The 20,040-nt window shown below is 36.1% G+C and overlaps 1 protein-coding gene across 5 annotated transcripts in view; it reads right to left on the reverse strand.

Moving 5' to 3' along the window:
• NCOA1 (nuclear receptor coactivator 1) overlaps positions 1 to 20,040 on the reverse strand; it is a 251,137-nt gene that overhangs the window by 60,378 nt on the left and 170,719 nt on the right. For all 5 annotated transcript variants that reach the window (XM_024764475.1, XM_024764480.1, XM_024764477.1 and 2 more), the window contains exons 7-12: positions 19,017 to 19,194; positions 16,894 to 17,073; positions 15,510 to 15,605; positions 10,363 to 10,503; positions 3,207 to 3,354; positions 567 to 1,887 (exon numbers count right to left, since the gene is read on the reverse strand). In XM_024764475.1, the coding sequence (XP_024620243.1) occupies positions 567 to 1,887; positions 3,207 to 3,354; positions 10,363 to 10,503; positions 15,510 to 15,605; positions 16,894 to 17,073; positions 19,017 to 19,194 (2,064 nt within the window). The remainder of the gene's footprint in view (positions 1 to 566; positions 1,888 to 3,206; positions 3,355 to 10,362; positions 10,504 to 15,509; positions 15,606 to 16,893; positions 17,074 to 19,016; positions 19,195 to 20,040) is intronic.

Below are 20,040 nucleotides of genomic sequence, written 5' to 3' on the forward strand. Positions count from 1 at the left end.
CTATTCTGATGGGGGTTGTGGATTGAGGGCAGTTAGAATCAGATGAGAAGGAAAAAGACTTTTAAAAATGCTTCAAAGGAAATTAAATAGCAAAGCAAGCCAGACTAGACAGCTTTGTCCACCTCCTCACATTTCTCTCTCATTTCATTTACATCAGAGGTTCCCAAACGTAGTTACATATCAGAGTTCTCTGCGGAGTGTCTTTAAAATACAGGTTTCTAGGTTCTATTCTGAAAGAGTTGGATTTAATAGGTGGGAAGATGGGAGGAGGGGGCAGGGAAGGTATTTTTTTAAACCTCCAAAGATGTGAACTCTAATTTTATAGAAAGAAAGAAACATCTACTATCTTAGAATGCCACATTAATATTGTCACCCTCCAAGGTTCCAAAGAGAACTTTTCAGGGCATCCTGTAATTTCTCAACCATTGAAACTAACCTTTTAACATATGCCCAAGGGATAGGCAAAACATAGCCTGAATCCAAACATGGTCTATGGATGGAATAAAATAAATGAAAAGAAAAAAATAACTAGGAATGTTCATTCTGTGAAGCAAGGAATTACCTACCTGGCTCTGTGACTCCAGTTTAATTTCCTCAGGAGCAGGTTTGGTCATTGGGGCTGGATTTGTGTTACAAGGATCCATCTGTTCTTTCTTTTCCACCTTCACCTTTACATCATCCAGGCTCAGGTTTGGAGTGGATCTTAAATCTTTCTCATCTTTATCTAAAAGGTAGCGTAGGAGCTGATGGTCTTTTGATTCTTTTTTCTTTGAAGCATCCAGCTCCAGCTTTATACTGGAGTTCCCTTGTACCTGTCCAGTCACTGCCACAGAAGTAGATGCACTGTCCTTTTTATCAGGCTCCACAGACAAAGTTGTGATATCCGAGGGGCTACCCTCCTGTAAGAGCCGGTGTAGGATTTTGTGCCGCTCTGTCAGTGAGCTATGAGAGGAAGGGCAAGAACCACTTGAAGAGCTAGCAGAGGCAGAGCTGGGAGTGCCTGTGCAGGACAGTACCTCTTTGCAACTTGTGTCTATATCAGCATGCCGTAACTGCTGCTCTGCAGTTGTTGTCAAAAGCTGCACTAGTTTGTGACTGGTTTGAGAGTATTTATTGTCTCCATCTGAGAGTCTGTCACTGTTATGCAGAAGCCCAGAATCCAGAGGTTTGCCATCATTAGAGCTGTTGTCAGACTGAATCATTTCATTTAAAATGGATGCGATCTCTTTATTATCTTTGGATTCAGCTTTTGCTGGCTGTATATTTAATCTGTTAGGTGAATTCTGTGAGCTCATCTGCCTGAGGACTGGAGAACTGGCAGAGAAGCCAACAGAGTTATTGGGTCCTTCATTCATACTCTGTAAAGGTGTTACTGGGATGTTTGAATAAGATCGGTTACTATTATTACAGGCAGTACTTGTCATGCTAACGGGGGAGCTTAATGTTGGAATATTAGGAGGAAATGAATTGTTTGGCATCCTGGGCCTTGTTGCCAATCCAGAAGTAACTTGTCTCCTTGGAGACATGAACTGTGCAAGGGATATTCCTGTACCTTCCATAGGAGAATTATTGAGGTTTAAAGACGGATTAGTGCTCTGGGAATTGGCCTGTCCCTGGTTTAAGGCAACACTGGCTACAATCTGATTTCCAGGTGAGCATCCAAAACTCCCTTGGCTGTTGCTAGAATTACTATGACTGCTGCTATGAAGGTCTGAGCTCTGTTGGCGGTTTACTCTGGTGGATACCACGTTGTTGTTGGATGGTGGCAATGTAGCTGAACGGGCCGCGCCGTGAGCTGGAGAGATACTAGGATTGACGGAAGGGTTTACCCGGGGAATTGACATTCCAGGATTAGTGTCATCTTGAGGAGAAAGACCACTGTGTTCCCTAGAGGAGGAAAAGACATTCAAAGATCTTCACTGTTTTCCATTATAATATTTTTATGATGCATATTATAAAACAAGACCATTAATCTCACTAATGTAGCAAACTATCAAGTAAAAAGCTTCTGTATCACTTTAAACTAAGAAAAGCAGTGGACTGTTAGTACTACTGTGAAATATTAGCATCACTTAATAGGCAATAGTGCTTAAGACCCTGTAAATATGATAATGGTTTCAGTTAAATGGGAGAGAAACCTTTCTTGGCCTTGGAAAAAAATCCAATATATGCACTTTTAAACTTTTCAAAATTTCATATAAATAATTAACACTACATAAGACTTTTAGTTAAAAGAGAAACTTTCCACACCTCTCTGGTATTTATTTATGGTATTTATTTATGACTCCCTTGTTACAGCTTTTAAGTATTTCAACTCCAAAGAGGAAGACTGGGTAAGGAAAATACTGTGTCACTGATGTAAAAATTAAAAAGGGTGACATGCAGACATAGCAGATGTTCTGAAAGAGAAATCACAATATGAAAAAAAGAACTGTGCTAATTCCACTCACAAGCATAAATTAAACTAAAATTAGAAAATGCAGAATACTGAATTCAGATTTTCATCAAGTTCTTTACTCAAATCCATAATTACGACAACAGATTTGTGACTGGTATTACCATGTTCCCATAAGCAAATATATCAGATGAGAGAAAGATGAAGTGAGGGAAAATGTCTTTGCTTTTGTTTAATGCTAAATTTTAAATAGTTGTAAATGTAGGATTTTGAATAATTCATAGGATAAGAGAATGGTTTCATGAATTTACCATATATAATAGTGTAAAACATATTTTGAGAGGAGAACAAATTAGAGGCAATGACATTCAAAAAATCTCAAGTGGATAGTTTAATAATTTGTAGTTTGATAAACTATCAACTTGAACTCAGGAGCCACTGAGTTTTGCCCTAATGAAAATAAAGCACTTTTAAAATTAAAAAATAACAATACTAATAAACTCAAATCTTTTATGACCATAAGTTCACATATGGAAAGTTGGAAATTCTTAGCCACGTTTTTGGTTTTTACCCCTTAAGCATATATATATTCAGCCACACCTTTCCTGTCTCCCTTTTTAAACAACAAAGCTATTGTTAGGCGACAGAACTATAAAACTCAGTATGGATATATTAACTATATGCTCATCATGCTAGTTTAATGCCTAATTTAAAATTTGTTTTCTCGCCATCAAGAATATAAAACTTCTTTCTCTAAGAAGAGATATGTGAACTGACTTATTTCATACGAAGCTCTCCAAATAAGTAGTACCTGTCGATGATATGAATTCCCATGATGAAAGGTTGCATGTCTGGACTTTGAGGGTAGCAAAGTTTACACTTGGTGTGGGCGCTAAGCATTGTCCCATCATTCAATATGAATCTATAGGATGGGCTGGAGGCAGTGCCACGAGTCATCACTGTTTCAAACAAAAGAGAAACCTAGTTAAAATTCTGACACTTATACTTTGGGCAAAGGAGAGTTACCAAGCCTTATTTCTACCTAGAACTTCATTTAAATGCCCTTCTAACTGCTGCCTGCTCAGACTCTAAATACAGTCAGATAAAGCAGATATCTGAGGGGGAAAAATGATTCTGGGTGAAATATACAATCTGATGACAAGTTTTAATTTAGTCCTACTTGAATGGGTGCCTCCTCACAGAAATTATGATTATGAAGGAACCACAAACCACACAAAATTCAACCTTAATCTTTCCCTATAATGGGGCAGCTCCTTAAATTTATTAAGTGCTCATTAAAAATACCAAGAAGTAATTTTCTCCCCTCTCATTCTCAGTATTATCTCTAACAAGCTCTCCCCCAACCTTTGGCTGGCTGATTTTTAAAAACAGCTTTATTGAGATGTCATTAATATACTATAAAATTCATCCTCTGAGTTTTGATTAGTTTGCAGAGCTCTTTAACTGAAATTCAAATTTAATTTTTCACTCAGGAATGTGAATTGATAAGGTCCCCACTTGTCAAATTATTATAGTCATATATATTATTTTTGATGTTTGAATTTAGTTTAGTAAGCAAATTAAGATAAAGCCACTGATTACTAATATAAAATAAAAACTAGGTTAAAGCAGTCAAATCACTGTATAAACAACACGGTTTACTTTTGTCCTAAAGCTTTATTAACAACAGATAAAATTCTAACTCTACTGGTAAATATTTATGAAATATGTAAAGGCTCTACCAGACTACTAAGTAAGAAAATGTCACTGATGTTTCAGTAATACAACAGAATTCTTTTTTGAGAAAGATTTAATAGGTAGACTCAGCTATACCAAGGTTAAAAATCATATCCACTGAAATACAAGGGTTACTACCACAAATGACTATTATAATGTAGCCTGTAATAAATGTTAGTCCTATTTTTCAAAGACATTTCAGAAAGGACTTCAGTCACACTTTAAAGACATATGAGAAAGACAAAATGACCAACTGATAAATAATTTTTGAAGCTACATATTACTTTAAGTGAAGAGAAGGCAGGCTCTACTTTATTGCCATGGGTATACCATATAAACTGAAGAGGGCATAATCTGCTGTAAATCAATCTCCCAAAGTACCAAAACCAGGATATAAAGTTAATTTCAAGGATTCCTTACCCACCTGGCAATTTCAGCCAAATCACTGGCACATTTACCAAATACAACACATGGAGAAATTTAGTATCTAGTGAAATAATAAATGATGAAAAAGTCTTTACTGAAAACCAATAATTTCTGTGTAAGGATATAAGTTAAATGTTTGCTCTGACAAAACCTTAAAAATATATTAACAATTCCCAACTGTTAATATCTTCTGATAATATATTTTAGAAAACACAACTACAACAAAAAAGTGGCACTTTAAGATAATTATTAACCTGGGATATTGAGAAAGCTACAGATATATAAATGGCCAGATAAGACACAGAAGATATTTCAGGTTATTTTGCTGATGCCATTTTGTCTATTTTTCCATCACACTTTATTGTGCTTTAGGATCATTCTGCTGGAAAGCATTCTCTGGTCTTCACCACTGAGCTGACGGTCCAATATGGCAGTCATCAGCCACTTCCATAATGTGGCAAATCAACGGGGCAAATTAAATTTAAAATTAAAAGAAATTTAAAATTCAGTGCCTTAGTCTCACTAGCCACATTTCAAGTACTCAATAGCTGCATGTGGCTAGTGGCTACCATATTGGACAGTACAGCTCCATACAATCTGATTTCATGTTGCATTTCCAATCTTATTTTTCATTGTTTCACAAACATTTCTTCTATATCTCTTTGAACAGGAGGTAGAAAACCTTTTATACACTTATTTTTCTTCTTCAGGTAGAATAAACGTAAGGGCTAGTACTGTGTCCCATTCTTATTTTCCACTCTCCATTGAAATTGCACAATGCTTTTAAAGTGAGAAAGAACTAAAAACTCAGGCTAACATGGGAATATTAAGATACTGTGGATTACAGAACCATCAATAGTCCTTTGGTAATAATGCTTCCTTAACTTGGAGGACTACATCTAAACTAGTGAAAATTCCCAAATTGGGGAAATCCCTTCTAACTTAATACAGGAAAATATTACACTTTAAGTTTTGAAGTTAGATTATTTATTTTCGATAATAAGGTGTGGAATAAGACTCAGCACAAGGAAGGCAGCACAGGTCAATGAAAAGCATAAAAGCCTAGGAATCAGATTTAGGTTTGAACTCTGACTTTGTCATTTACAAGTTTAGGACTTAATAATGCAAATTAACCTTTGCCCATTGTCACTAAAATGGAGCCAGTTTATTGTGAGATAATATCTAGCATGGAACCTGGTACATAGCAGGTACTGAATGAATATTTCCTGAATAAATACCAAAGAAAAAACAAACTACAAATAAGCAGCTTCCAAAGTACCTATGTCCTGAGTCACTCACATTCAGCCAATCCCAAGATACCATTTATACTAATATCTTCAACCCTACATAACAATCTAATATTCTGAATTAAGACATGAGTATGGGAGCCATAATTCTTTACAGAACTGGTTGGTTAAACGTCTGTTCTACACACCAAATTTTCCCCATAAGAAAGATCTGTGCCTGAACAAAACTATTTGGAATTTCATTTTATCTCAGGTCCTGACTTGTTTTCTGATTTAGTTTTACCAGGTTTTGTTTCCTGATTTAGTTTGGCCAGGTTTTGATCTCTGACTTCTGTGTCCATTTCTAAAATTTTTAGAACACTTAGTGAGGAGGGATGTTATTTGATGTGGTATTATTGCCACTCCAGAAACTCTTCAAAGAACCTTTAAAATGGCAATCGTTTTTGCTTTTGTCCCCCCAGAGTAGGCCTCAACAAAGCCAGGAAACAGAGCAAAGGAAACTGTTTTCTCTGGTCACAGCAGCTATAGAAGTAGAGCTATTTGGGTTTTTGACTCCACCTAATTTGGTGCTGAGATAACCTCAACAAGCATGCCTTACTGATGTTAACCAACTGGGCAGGTTTAAAACGTATGGCAGGGTACTACAGATCAATGCTGTAAGAGATTTCTCTTTCTTTTTGATATTTCCCTAGAAATATGCAGAAAAAATGCAATTTAAAAACTGTTACTAAGATAAAGAAAAAAAAATTACCCCTAGATGCTCTAAGATTTTCAGTCACCAATGTGTAAACTCTATTCAGTATACCGAAATTTCTCAAAAAGGAAAATAAACTCATATTTTAAATATTTTTAATAAAGTTAGACAAAAAAAAGATTTTCAGTTAACTCTGTTATACAGAACATGGACATTCTGGTTAATCATTCATATGGGAACTTACATTTTATAGCAATACTTCCAAACTTATTGATACTACAAACTCCTTCCAACTGTCTCATGATTTTTTTAATGAAAATAACTTTATTTTGTGATTATAAAGTTAATAGAGAAATGAACAAAGAGTAAGTAAAGATAAACTTGTATAATCCCATCACTCAGAGATAACCACTGTTAACATTTTGTTAGCCTTCTAATATTGGATAAATAGATATACAAGAATGAGATCTTACTATATATGCCATGCTTTCTTAGCCTACTTTTTTTTTTTTTTTGCAGTACGCGGGCCTCTCACTGCCGTGGCCCCACCCCCACCCCGCCGCGGAGCACAGGCTCCGGACGCGCAGGCCCAGCGGCCATGGCCCACGGGCCCAGCCGCTCCGCGGCATGCGGGATCCTCCCGGACCGGGGCAGGAACCCGCGTCCCCTGTATTGGCAGGCGGACCCCCAACCACTGCGCCACCAGGGATGCCCCTCTTAGCCTACTTTTTAATGTAACAATGTATCATGGACATCTTTCAAAGAGAAGAAACGATCCATTACATTACATTATTGATAATAGGTAAATAAAACTTTCATAAAACTTTTCTAGGCTATCTAGCCCAACATTTCCCATGACTACTACTCTCCTTAAGTGCTAATAGATGTGCTACAGGAAAAAGTATTCTGAGGAAAAATAAGTCTGGGTAACAAAGTCAAACATGAACCTTTATTGTAGACCTTCCCAGAAACTTAAATACATTAAATATGTCTTATGAATCCCCGAAAGTGGAGACTGAAATATTTCCCATATTTAATTCAGCATGAAACATCATTTCCTAGTTATAGCTATTAATATCTTGTGGAACCTATGTTTATGTTTTCCAAACTTTTCTGTAATAAAACATCTTAGACTATCGACTCTGGTTCAGTAGTGTGGGTGGAGTCCAGAAATCTGGTTTAACAACTGCCCCAAATGAATCTTATCAGGGACCTTAGGGAAGCATTTAACCTAGACTATTCTCTAAAAGAATGATTCTGAATTGAACAGAACTTAGGAAGCTTTTCTAAACTATATACCTTTATGAACTTCCTCCCAGTTTAAAAAATTCCTCAGGTGGTCCTGATACCCATTTTCCCCCCAGTCTCAATGGAGAACAACTGCTTTAATCTAGTTCATCCTGAATGCTCCCACAATATTCTTTGGCTGAAATGTGTTTTCAAATTTGATTCTGGAAAATAAAATGGTCAACACCCTTTAAAAGCAGTCCGTGAGCTGTCTGTCAAAAGCAGCTGAAAAACTAAGCTAAGAACTTAAATCTTTTTTTTTTCACACAAATACTAATGTTTAATCTCGTTTTCAAAGTCGAAGAATGAAAACTTGCAATTAAACACTGAGCAAGCCACATATTTAGGTAATATTTCTTAAAAAGTAAGAACTTAAATTTTTAATGCATATTAGGATTTTATACCAGCTGCTGCCTTCAAAAGGTAAGTTAAAGGCAGGAAAAAAGACAGAGGACAAATTTTCTTGCCTAAATATCAATTACTGTATAGGTTTTACATTTTAAAAGTTTTACACAAAATCGAGGATATAGTGGCATAATTTGTTTCATTCTTTTACACTGTCCCTAAGTGCAGAGGCAGCAAGGAAACTGCAAATTCTATTTACATCTCTCTCCATTCTTGATAGACCAGTGGTTCTCAAACTTGATGTTGAATATAACTTGACTGCTAAATATAACATATAAGAAAAAGATGTGCTCGATTCATAAACGCTGTTTACCAGGTTGTCCAGAATCTCCAAAACACTAGAATCAGTCATGTGAATTCTGGGCAATTTAATTCTGAGAAAAAAGTTATTTCTATTGAGGAATTTTTTTTTTCTAAAAAAAGTACAAGAAAAGGATATTAAGACGAGTAATGGAGAAGAGGTGTTGAATTATATTTCTTTACATTTCTCTCTAAATTGTTTTACTTCATATGTTAATGATAGGTTAGTTACTTATTATACTTTAATCCATCTATTTTATAGAGAGTTCCAATGGTTTAGAAACACATACTTTAAACCACGGCTCAATCACATCTATGGGCAGCCTAGGCATTTGGACAATGAGACAATAATCTAGACCTGCTTTGCCTTGGCCAAAATGTATACAAATTATAGGCAAATAAAATTGAAAGTCTTTTAAGGAAAGCCTTGGAAGGTTCAACTTATAAAGTTGAGGCAAAAATCAAAGAGAAGAGTATCATATACCACAGCATTTTAGGCAGTGAGTGAAGACAGTGCTCTGAGTCTCCCACTTATGCAAAAGTCAAGTGCTATTGCTGGTAGAGGGAGTCACAAAGTTTGCAACCAGCGGATGGCATTAACTGCTTTCTGTAATGGTTTCCAAACCTGACTGCACTTCAGGATTGCCTGGGGAACTTCTTGGTCATATCCACTGAAATACCATCTTTGGGGATGGTAACAGTCTAGTAAGAGGCCAACTGAAGAACCATTAGTCTGTAGGAAGCTGTCCCAGAAGTAAACAGACTAGTGAGATTCATACAGATGGCTTCCTGAAAAAAAAAAATCAAGCTGCTTCCTTCACATACCATTAGGAAGCAGCTGACCTAAAATGGAATGAATGGAAAATCATCTGTAAACTTAAGAAACCTAACGGGAAAATGTTAAAATTAAGAAAGGTGATGGAATAATGAAAAGTATTTTAAAAATTGTTTTTCAGGAATAGCCATACAAAGAGTCTCTTTCCAGACAAAGTATTTACTTAGAGATTACAGAACAAATTACACTGGGAAAGATGTATCAGGCTACCATAATTACATGACAATATTTTAAAATATATCAAAACCCCTTATCTCTGAATCTTTACAAACTTTCTGGCCTTCACTCTCAGTTAATTTTCCCTATCTTTCCTATAATACTGTTAAGTTCCTTAAGGGCAGGGAATATACTTGTTTCACATTCCCATAGTACGTACTATGACACAGCAGTTATTTAATTATTAATTCATAATTTCATATGACATATTTTTAACTTGAAACTTCAACCTGAGTCAGGTACTGTAACAGTCATGAAGTAAACATGCATGATATAGATCTGTATTATCTAGAAGCTCTCTGACATGCCTGTTCTGCTGGGAGTGATCGTCAAAGGCCATACAAAAATATCACTTCCTCTCTAAAGCCATCCCTGATTCTCCAAGTCAGAATTAATTTTTTTCTTCTTTTGTTATACCTCTTTTATAGCCCAGGCCACACTGATCTTTAAAACTGTCATATATCCTCCTAACAGATTTTGAGCTCCTGGAGGGCAAAATCCTGCTTTGTCATCACTGAATCCCTGGCACCTTACATAGTGTTCTATGTATGTGAGGAACTTGATATGTGTCTGCTGAATGCATGAATGAATGAATGAGTGAGTGACCACCACATGATATCCTGTTTTTTAAAATGTGCATCCCAAAATTCAGGATCCACTCATGAATTACTTTGCTTACCCACTTCTTCCTTCCTAAAACTGATTATTGTAAAAACTGTAATTTGGAAAAAATACTTATCAAGCCATAAATTCTATATAAATTATTCAATATTAATAAAGAGCAAGGTTAATGAAAATAGCTGAGAGAGAAAAACCTTACCTTCTTGAAATAGTTGTCTGGCATAAGATGGCTCTCTGCCTTGAGGTTGGAAAAAAGCATAAATGCACTTCCTTACTAAATCTTCCCAGCCAGTTCTGCCAGCAGCTCTCAGGGAACTAGTATCAATAGAGATGATTTTACCTATACAAAGAATGAAAGTTTACATTTATGATAGCCTCCTAATACAAGTCATTCATGTTTCAAAACTAACAACTGCATCTAAAAAATATTCTGCCACCTCTCAAATGTTTAATGGACAAAAGCACTATTAATTTTTATAACATATGGTAACGGAATATATCAGTGACATGATATTACAAAATTGTTTTTGCCTTGGAGTGCATTATATTATATCCTAAAATTCAATACCAATCAAGTAGTAAAGTCATATCATAAAGACCTGAAGCTGCAGAGACTAATGTAGGTCAAACTCCTCTGGCTTGCTCTTTGGATCCTGCTCTCTATATATACTAATGATTGGATCACTTATTGGGGATGGGAGGCAGAGATGAAATATATTATTTTGGTTTAAATTAATTTCCAATAATTAATTGAAGAGAATATGAGAAAGTAAGGAAGCCTTTCCTTTCCTACCTCCTCTTGGGCTATAGACAATATTGCATTTAAGAATAAAGACTGAAGGCAAAAAAAGGACAATCAGAAAAAGATAAGTGAGAACATTAAGATCTGCTAGGCGTTCTGCAAACAGAACATACGCTTTATAAAATTTAGTGGTGATTTGACATTGTTATCACATTTGAACAAGTTTCCTAAATGACTATGGAAGAATTCAGGCAAATTATTTCTTAATCAGGAGCCAATTAATCCAGTTTGTGATTATTCAGATCTGTTTTATTTTATTTTTAATGAAATCTTATATTCACACAAAGTAATATTGGTAAGATATATATATATATGTATGTGCATATATATATAAATTAAGAATTAGATTAATAAGATGAAAACTTACAAAGCCCCATCCAACTTCAAAACTTGAACATTACCAATATCATCAATATTATTCAATTATGTGTGTACTCCTCACTTGTCACATCTCTCTGTCTTTATATTCTCCTGTCTATCTAGATTGTTCCCAGTTTTTTGTCATTACAATCAATACTGCTATGAATATCTTTCACATTTTCCATAGTACATGTGTGTAACAGTTTCTCTAGAGTACATATGTAGGAATAGAACTGTTGAGTCACAGGTTATGTGAATGTTCAAATTTGTAATATTGAACTGTTTTCCAGAAACCTATGTAAGAGTTACTGTTAATCCAACATCCATTCCATCACTTGGTACTGTTGGGCTTCTTTATTTTTTACAATTAGTAGCAGAAAAATGGTTATGGTCTAACTTTGTATTTCCCTGATTAATGAGGTTGAATATTTTTCATGTTTATTCACCACTCAAGTTTCCTCTTCTGTGAACGCCTGGTTGTCTTTTCCTCATCTTCCCTTTTTTCACACAATCAACTCAAATCTATTGTACTGTTTGTGCCTCTTCATTTTAACTAATCCTTTCTTTATATATTTCTCTTGGTTTGTTTAGAAATAAAGTATTTATTAGACCTCTTTAACGTAGGGTCTTGAATCTAATATAACCAAGTATGTCTGATCAGGTTGTCACCCAAGTCTTGGCATAAATGTAGAAAGAAAATAAATTAAAACTTAAATGAGGGAATTTTTGTTATTTTAGAACAGTTTGGGGAAAACCTGATGAACACTGTGATTGAAACTACAGATAATTTCGGATTTTAAGAGTTTTAATCATTCAATCTTTGTCTCATCATATAAGAGACTAAGAGTTCGTTATAGCAGAGAATCCACTGTTATATAGTCTTCAAATGCAATAATACTCCTCATATGCAGTGACTAAGCGAGGCAATGTATGTTTGTGTTTATGTGTTCAGGTCAGTATTAACCCACACGACAGCAAGGACGTCTGTAATTGTGGGACTGGAGGGGAGAAAGTGATTAAATTATCAGTAATGGTAACAAATGATCAGTAATGCAATGAGTATCTTAGGAGAGAATCATAAACAGGTTGATTTAGAATACTTCTCCTTGCTAGAGGAAAGTTTAACCAACCAACCAAACAAATAAACCACTGTTCAACATTTCCTGGTAGAAAACTTCTTTTTTTTAAGGGACATGAACCACTCCATGTAGAGTTGAAAGCACTACTAAAACTTAAGGAATTAAATATCTAATACTTCTTATAGCTTGTTTATTATTTTTTATCTAAATCAACTCTATGATATGATGCTAATTTTACATTTTAAGAATACTTCAGGGAAGCAGCCGCATAGCAGCGGGAGAAGCAGCGGGAGATCAGCTCCGTGTTTTGTGACCACCTAGAGAGGTTGGGTAGGGAGGGTGGGAGGGAGGGAGATGCAAGAGGGAAGAGATATGGGGACATATGTATAACTGATTCACTTTGTTATAAAGCAGAAACTAACACACCATTGTAAAGCAATTATACTCTAATAAAGATGTTAAAAATAAAAGAATACTTCATATTCTTCTGGCATCTTTCTATTTTCTCTGGTATCTTCTATGTAAGAAGTGGTGCGGTACAGTGATGCCCTTTAAATAGTGCGTCGGTGGAAGGCAATGCAATGTAAAGAAAGAGTTCTATATTAGGGCCTAAAGATGTCTGCCCTCAGCAATTAGCTGCCTGGTTTTAGAAAAGTCACCATTCCCTCATTTGTAAAATGGACAGGCTAGATTCCGTAATCTCTGAGGTTCCCTCTAGATTTATAATTACTTTATGATCCAGAGCTTAATTTTTTAATTTTTATAAATTTATTCTAAAATCAAGTATATCTAAGATTTTAATGCTGGGTCCTTGGTCAGAAACAAAACTACCAGTTATAACATTGTTCCTATGGAAAAATACAGTCTTCTTTAAAACAATCTAATTTAGGATTCAATTTATAGAAATGCAATATGAGGAAAAGCTGAAATATACTGTTCTTAAATTATCCTCATAATTTTTAGGCCTCCCTTGTCTCCCACATTTATTCTGTGGCCTAACCATCACCCCTTTTCAACAGGCTTTTATTCTGCTATCTCTCAAACCCTTGTTTGGTTTTACTGACACAAAAGACCAGCTATATTTTTTAATAGACCCTATTTTTCCTTCATGCAATAATATTTTGGATTTTCAGTAAGGGTTTATTAAATTTTTCCAGTGTTGTTCATTGGTGGAAAGTGGAAAGGAACGTGTACATGGTAGACTCAAAAAGTGAATGAATAAAGGTATGGGAATTGATCATTACTACCCTTAGATGCTGTAATTGTTGCTGTAAGGGTAGTAATTGATCATTACTGTAATAGATGCTGTAAGGGTAGTAACTGATCATTACTACCCTTAGATATCAAGCTCCTAGACATTCTCTTTGTTGTATTCTATCGGGTTGGCCAAAAAGTGCGTTCGGGTTTTTCTGTAAGATGTAACGGAAAACCTGAACAAACTTTTTAGCCAAACCAATATTTTCTGCCCTAATTTATCCCTACCTACTCTTTAGTAAGAGCAGTTGGGAGTTTATCTTTAAGAACACAAGGATAAAGCACACAATACAGGAATATTAGACTTCTGGGACTAAAAAATTAATAAATATTGTAACAGGATCTTGTAAACAATGGTAAAGTGAAAAAGTACATTAAAACTAAACTTTCACAAAGAATAAAATTTAGTAGAAATGATTTTTTAAATCTTGGTCTGCTAAAAAATCTATCTGTAGGGCTTCCCTGGTGGCGCAGTGGTAGAGAGTCCGCCTGCCGATGCAGGGGACATGGGTTCGTGCCCCGGTCCGGGAAGATCCCACATGCCGCGGAGCGGCTGGGCCCGTGAGCCATGGCTGTTGAGCCTGCGCATCCGGAGCCTGTGCTCCGCAACAGGAGAGGCCACAACAGTGAGAGGCCCGCGTACCGCAAAAAAAAAAAAAAAAAAAAAAAAAAATCTATCTGTAGTATCTATCTCTATTTTAAGACTAGAGTGGTAAGTAATACATATACAATTCTGATTGATGTAAAAGTATGAAAACCTAACATGACAAAGTGAAGATAAGATTAAACAATATAGGGGAATTCCCTGGTGGTCCAGTGGTTAAGGCTCTGCACTTCCACTGCAGGGGTGGGCAAGGGTTTGATCCCTGGTCAGGGAACTGAGATCCTGTATGCCGCATGGTGCAGCCAAAAATTTTTTTAAATTTAAGAAATTTTAAAAATTATCAAAAAAAGATTAAACAGTATATGAGAAATACTTTATAAATTATAAAGAACAGTAACAACTTGTTTTTGCTGAAAATCAAATCTGAAGTAGGCCTTTAAAAAAAAGGGCTTATTTTCAGGTATGCTCACTATCACTCACTTTGTGGCTCTACAGCCCTTCCTCCAGTTCTAACATACTCCTCTGTCTTAGGGCTTTTTGCAGCTCTGTCTCCTCAGTCAGGAGCACCCATTCTGCACCATGCCCCATGCCCAACGCGCCCTTCCAACACCCACACTTTGCACAGCTGGCACAGCCTCATCCTTTGGGGCCTAGGGGCGCGATATCAGCTCGACAGGCCTTCTGTTAACCAGCTAATTTTAAAATAGGACCTCCCTATTAGCTCCCCTTATACCATTTCACACCTTTTCCAACAAAAAAGTACAAATCTGTAATTATATCATTGCTTTTTGCTCAATCAGGTATACCCTGAGTAATCACACATAGTGACAGGCACTTCTAGGAATTCAATCCGTATGTGCTGAATAAATTTAAAGACAAAGAATAAAGGAAAAAAGAAATAGCCAGATACATTTACGCACAATATTAAAACCACTTCTTTGTATCTGTTTATAAATAAATACATTAATATCTACATTGCCAAATTTCTTTCCATACATTATGAAAAATAATTTATAATCAGAATATAGACACGTGCATAATTACAAAATAATGTTCTCCCCAGCACCCTCCCATAACAATGATGACAGTATCTAAAATGCACAGAATCAAGACCACATTGGAAATGTTTTCTGCACAGGACTAGTGAACAGAAGCTGAACAGGAGAGAACAGAGGGACACAGTTAGTTTTAAGTGCATAGTCACATCATTAATACTGAGAGAACATTCTGAACTTTGCAGCTAGTACCTGTAGTATCTTGCTTGGTCATAAAGGATTCTACACCCGTAATAGCTGGAGGCCGAGGTAATCTCCGTGCAATACAAATCAAACATGACTGGAAATCTGCCCAAAACAAGAAGGGGAAATTGAAGGAAAGAGGGTAGCAAGCGGTTCACATCTACCACCTGCCATTAATGGTTTTTATAAAAACAGTACATGTTATATGATCTGACACAATATTGGAGTCACTCTGATCTAATAGTATAATATTAGAAATAAAATTGCTCGCATCTAAAAACTGGCAGCTCCAGATAGAGATCTAGTTAGAATAAATTATCCCTTCCCATTGAATGTTCTTACATAAACTAGCGGAGACTGATGCATCTCAAGTACTTGGATGATAACAACTTGAAGAAGTAGTTTTGGCTACATTTAAGCAACATAGTGGTTTATAAAATACAGTTTTTTAGTCTGTTTCCTATATTCATTAATGGCTACAAAGATTATTCCTATAACCACTGTGCAGATAATAATTTATCATATGAAAAAAACATTTAACTGTTTCTGAAGAAGCATTATTTTGCCCTTGACAGAGGACTTCTATGTTTTTAGGATCTGCAATTTTTTTTGCAAGGCCCATTTCCAAATTTTTTTAAGAGGTTACTCGCAATATCACACAACTAAATAAGAATTTCAGTCATATAAGACAGGCTTGCATGTGTATTTTGTAAAAAGTCCCCAGTCGACTGTGGCGCCCATTCCCTGGTGAGACCCACTACATACACAGCCTTTTTTGCATCTGACTCCTCGGCTGCTACCTTCCCTAGTCCTTACTCCCATTTCCAATTTGTGGTGTTCTTAACTTAGATCAGTTTAAGTTTGCATGGAAAACTCATCCACTGTAACAAATTTAACTAATACCATGTTCATACCCTGTTCATATTAGAGCTTCAGCTGTGTTTTCATCTGTTCAGAAGCTTTCTCCTTATAAATTACCTTGTATGGCCTCAAAAATACTAACTCTATTCTCCAGTGTTCCATACACTCTAAGCTTGAAACTTTCTAAAAATCAGAGCCGTCCAACAGCCTGCTGCATCTGGTACATTTCCAACTGGCAGCAGTTAGTCACAGCTCTTATTTCTAGGCAGCAAGTTGGTTTGAATTTGACATTTTAGTGGGAATGTCAGCTTAAAACTGAGGATTTGGGGGCATTTTAAATGGGTAATTCTAGATGTTAGCAATTTTTTTCTTAAGTATTAAGAAATACAGAGCAAATTGAATAGCCGCTATGCTATATAATATAATAACCAAAAATACTATCTGAAGAAGGCAGTTTATAATCAACTTCCTCTCTGTTCCTAAAACCATGGAAAAAGCAGTCAAACACCTTAAAATCACCCTTTGTTTTTACCTTCTCCATCCTCTTGAATTGATTTTGGCTGTGACACAGTGAAACACTGCATTACTTCATACCGCTGGCAAGCTTCCTGGTTCTCGGTGCCTGGCTCATCTGGAGGGTGAATTAGCATCCTGCAGTTAAAGGTATGGCTATTTCGTCGTGTTGCCTCTTGTGGCCAAGGAACTCCATTCACTGTGAAAGAAAAATTGATTATATGCCTGTGAAAAAGGTGAAAAAGTACAAACTCTGAAGATACAAAAGACATACCTTTACTCATCTGCTTAATTAGCTACTCAGATTAAAAGACAGACTTCCTCAGATCCAACATTATCCTGAGGGAATAGGATACTTATCTTCCTTAGCAAAGCTAAATGTTTACCAATTAGAAAAATGTAAAATTTGCAAGAAATTGTATAGGATTTCCTCCCTCAAAGATAAGGTCTTACAAATACCTTAATTCACTAACAGCTTTTATAAACAGATAAAGACAAAATTAAAAATTAATAGCTTTAAAAAGTTAATAGCTTATTGCTCTTTTGCTCAGAATTTTACAGCAGTTAATTAATGAGCTTTTCCACTTGTTTCCTGTTATACCCTGGCAATGAAAAAAATGATTGAAAATCACAGGTCTGTTGTTAGGCAAGGGTTTTAACCTGGTAGGCATGGATGCTTAAGGATGGCTTGTGTGTGTGTGCACCCTTTTGGTTGGAGGAGTCAAAGTTTTTCAAATGTGACTCAAAAAAAATATTTAGAATATACAGAGACCAGTCTTGGTTTCTTAAATCATTTTTTCTTGCTCTTTATTTTATTTGCACAGTCTGCATGCTACAATGCCTTGAATATGGTGGGTAATCATTACATAAAAATGACTGTTAAAACAGAAATGTTACCTGATTCAGTATAAGAAAAGTGAATTCAGTTACAGAGAAGATAACTATACATTTCAAGTGAGAATCACTGTGTGGCACATCACCATTTCCCAGTTATATTCAAACCATGGTGGCAGTCAGAGGAGTTTTTCAGCTATTCTCTCCCCATTCCCAACAGATTTCTTACCATAGCCTCGCCATTGAACCTCCTTCCTTTTTACTATCTCATCACTCTATAACTGTTAGAGGAAATCATGGAAACAAACCTATACTGGAGTAAGGAGTCTTGGTTCATCTTTGAACTAGCTGTGAGTTTTGGGTTAATGGCTTAATCTTTGCCTTGTCTTTAAAATAAAGGAACCCACTTGTATTATCTCAAAAGTCACTTACACTCTAAAATTCTATAACACATTAAGACCCCTTGGTAACTCAAGTATCAAACTAGCGATTTTAAGAGGAACAATTGTTTCAGGCTTCCAGTTACTATAAACACATACTACTCTTTTCAAAGAAGAAATAGGCTTCCACTTCATCGAGTGAACAACATAGAAAATTAAGAGCTATGGATAACATTTTATTTGCATGTTTCGTTTAGTTACATAGGATTTCTAGCCAAGACTCTCCCCCAACTTTTGGAGCACATACAGGCTAAAGACTAGGCACATGGCTTAGTGAATAGAACACAAGCTGGAAATCAGGCCCCATCCATACTCTCAGCTAGGCTCCTATAGCAGTGAACAACCCATCCAACCATACTTAGAACTACTGAGTTGAAACCACTCACATCCAAAAATGTTAATTTTAATAAGTATGTAATATGAAGGGTATTCCTTCCTCCCTCCTTACCCTCTTTCCTCTCTCCCTCCCTTCCTCCCTCCTTCCTTTTCTTTTCTTTGAGCAAGGTGGTAGGATACACTATATACATTTGTCTCTTCCTTGTACATAATTAAAATTGAAAACAAAGGGAATTCCAAGCAGAAGCTTCTTGTGGCAAGGCAACTAACTGCTCTGCCTCCTAACACTGTCACATAATTGTGGCATAATCTAGAGGAAGAGGATAAAAGGAATGCTCTCTATCAGCTACTTGATGACACTCTTCCTTCATATTTAATCTCAGGCTGAAATTAAATTTTAAAATATTTTTAGTATATTATATATATTAGTATAATACTATATATTATAAATATAATAATAATATATTATATATATTATGTGAAGGGAAGCTATAGAGAGTTCACATTCTTTGAAAAAACACATTCCTTTTACCTAACGATTTTGGTAGCAGATTCTTCACAAATTCCGCATGATCACCCACATGCAGTATGCTGTAGACACTGGTATTCATTAATTCCTCCTGATTGTAACCCAAGTAGCTGGTCACATTTTCTGACACAAATACAATTCTCCCTTCACAGTTCACAACAAAGAAAAATCCATCCAAAGCCTGCAAAGCCAAAAAAACGATTAAGAGGTTATGGGGTTAAAAGAGAGAAGAAAAATACACATATACATTTCTCTACTGAAAAAGAGATTGTAAATATATGCCAACTTAAAAAACAGGGGACTGAATAGAAGATTTAACATTGCATGTTCTCTGTGGAGGGAACAGGATTTTTAAACAGACTGTACACTCATGTTTCAAGTAGGCATCAATGAATATGTCAAATGTCTTCCTTGGAAAGAAATTTTATGGCAGCAAATGTGAAGTAAATGACTGACCCATTCAGTCAGTCATAAACATCTCTAAACTGTAGGTTAAGACCTGGTGTCTACCCTCAAGGAACTTGCAGTGGGGAGAGAGACATAAGCATAATAAAATACCAGTGAGAAATGCAGTATCAGAGCCATACACAGACTACTCTGTGAGCACAAAGAAGGATACTTATTTGGGGTCGAGGTGGGGGGCAAAGAAAGGCTCCTTACAGACCCTGATCTGAGTTATAAAAGCCATAGTGGAAGAGGGGAGGAGGAATGAGGCAAGAACATTCTAGGCAGAGGAGAGAACATGGCACATAATGGAATAAAAAAGCCATTTGGAGCTGCTGGAGCACAAGGCACAGGCAAGCAGTGAGTCTGGAGAGGTGGACAGGAGCCAAATCACAGAAGGCCTTCTATGCACTGCGATGGAGCCAGAGACCTCCAAAAGAAGATGCACATGCCCCAAGGGGACATAAGATCCACAGGGGTGCAGGGAAAAGAAGTTGGAATCTCTATTTATAGCATAATCTAAAACAAAAGGAAGAAATTAAGCTTAATTAACATATCGACACCCTGGTGCCTCACTCAGTCT

This window comes from Neophocaena asiaeorientalis, unplaced genomic scaffold (assembly GCF_003031525.2).
Source record: "Neophocaena asiaeorientalis asiaeorientalis breed wild unplaced genomic scaffold, Neophocaena_asiaeorientalis_V1.1 scaffold345, whole genome shotgun sequence".
Classification (NCBI taxonomy): domain Eukaryota; kingdom Metazoa; phylum Chordata; class Mammalia; order Artiodactyla; family Phocoenidae; genus Neophocaena; species Neophocaena asiaeorientalis.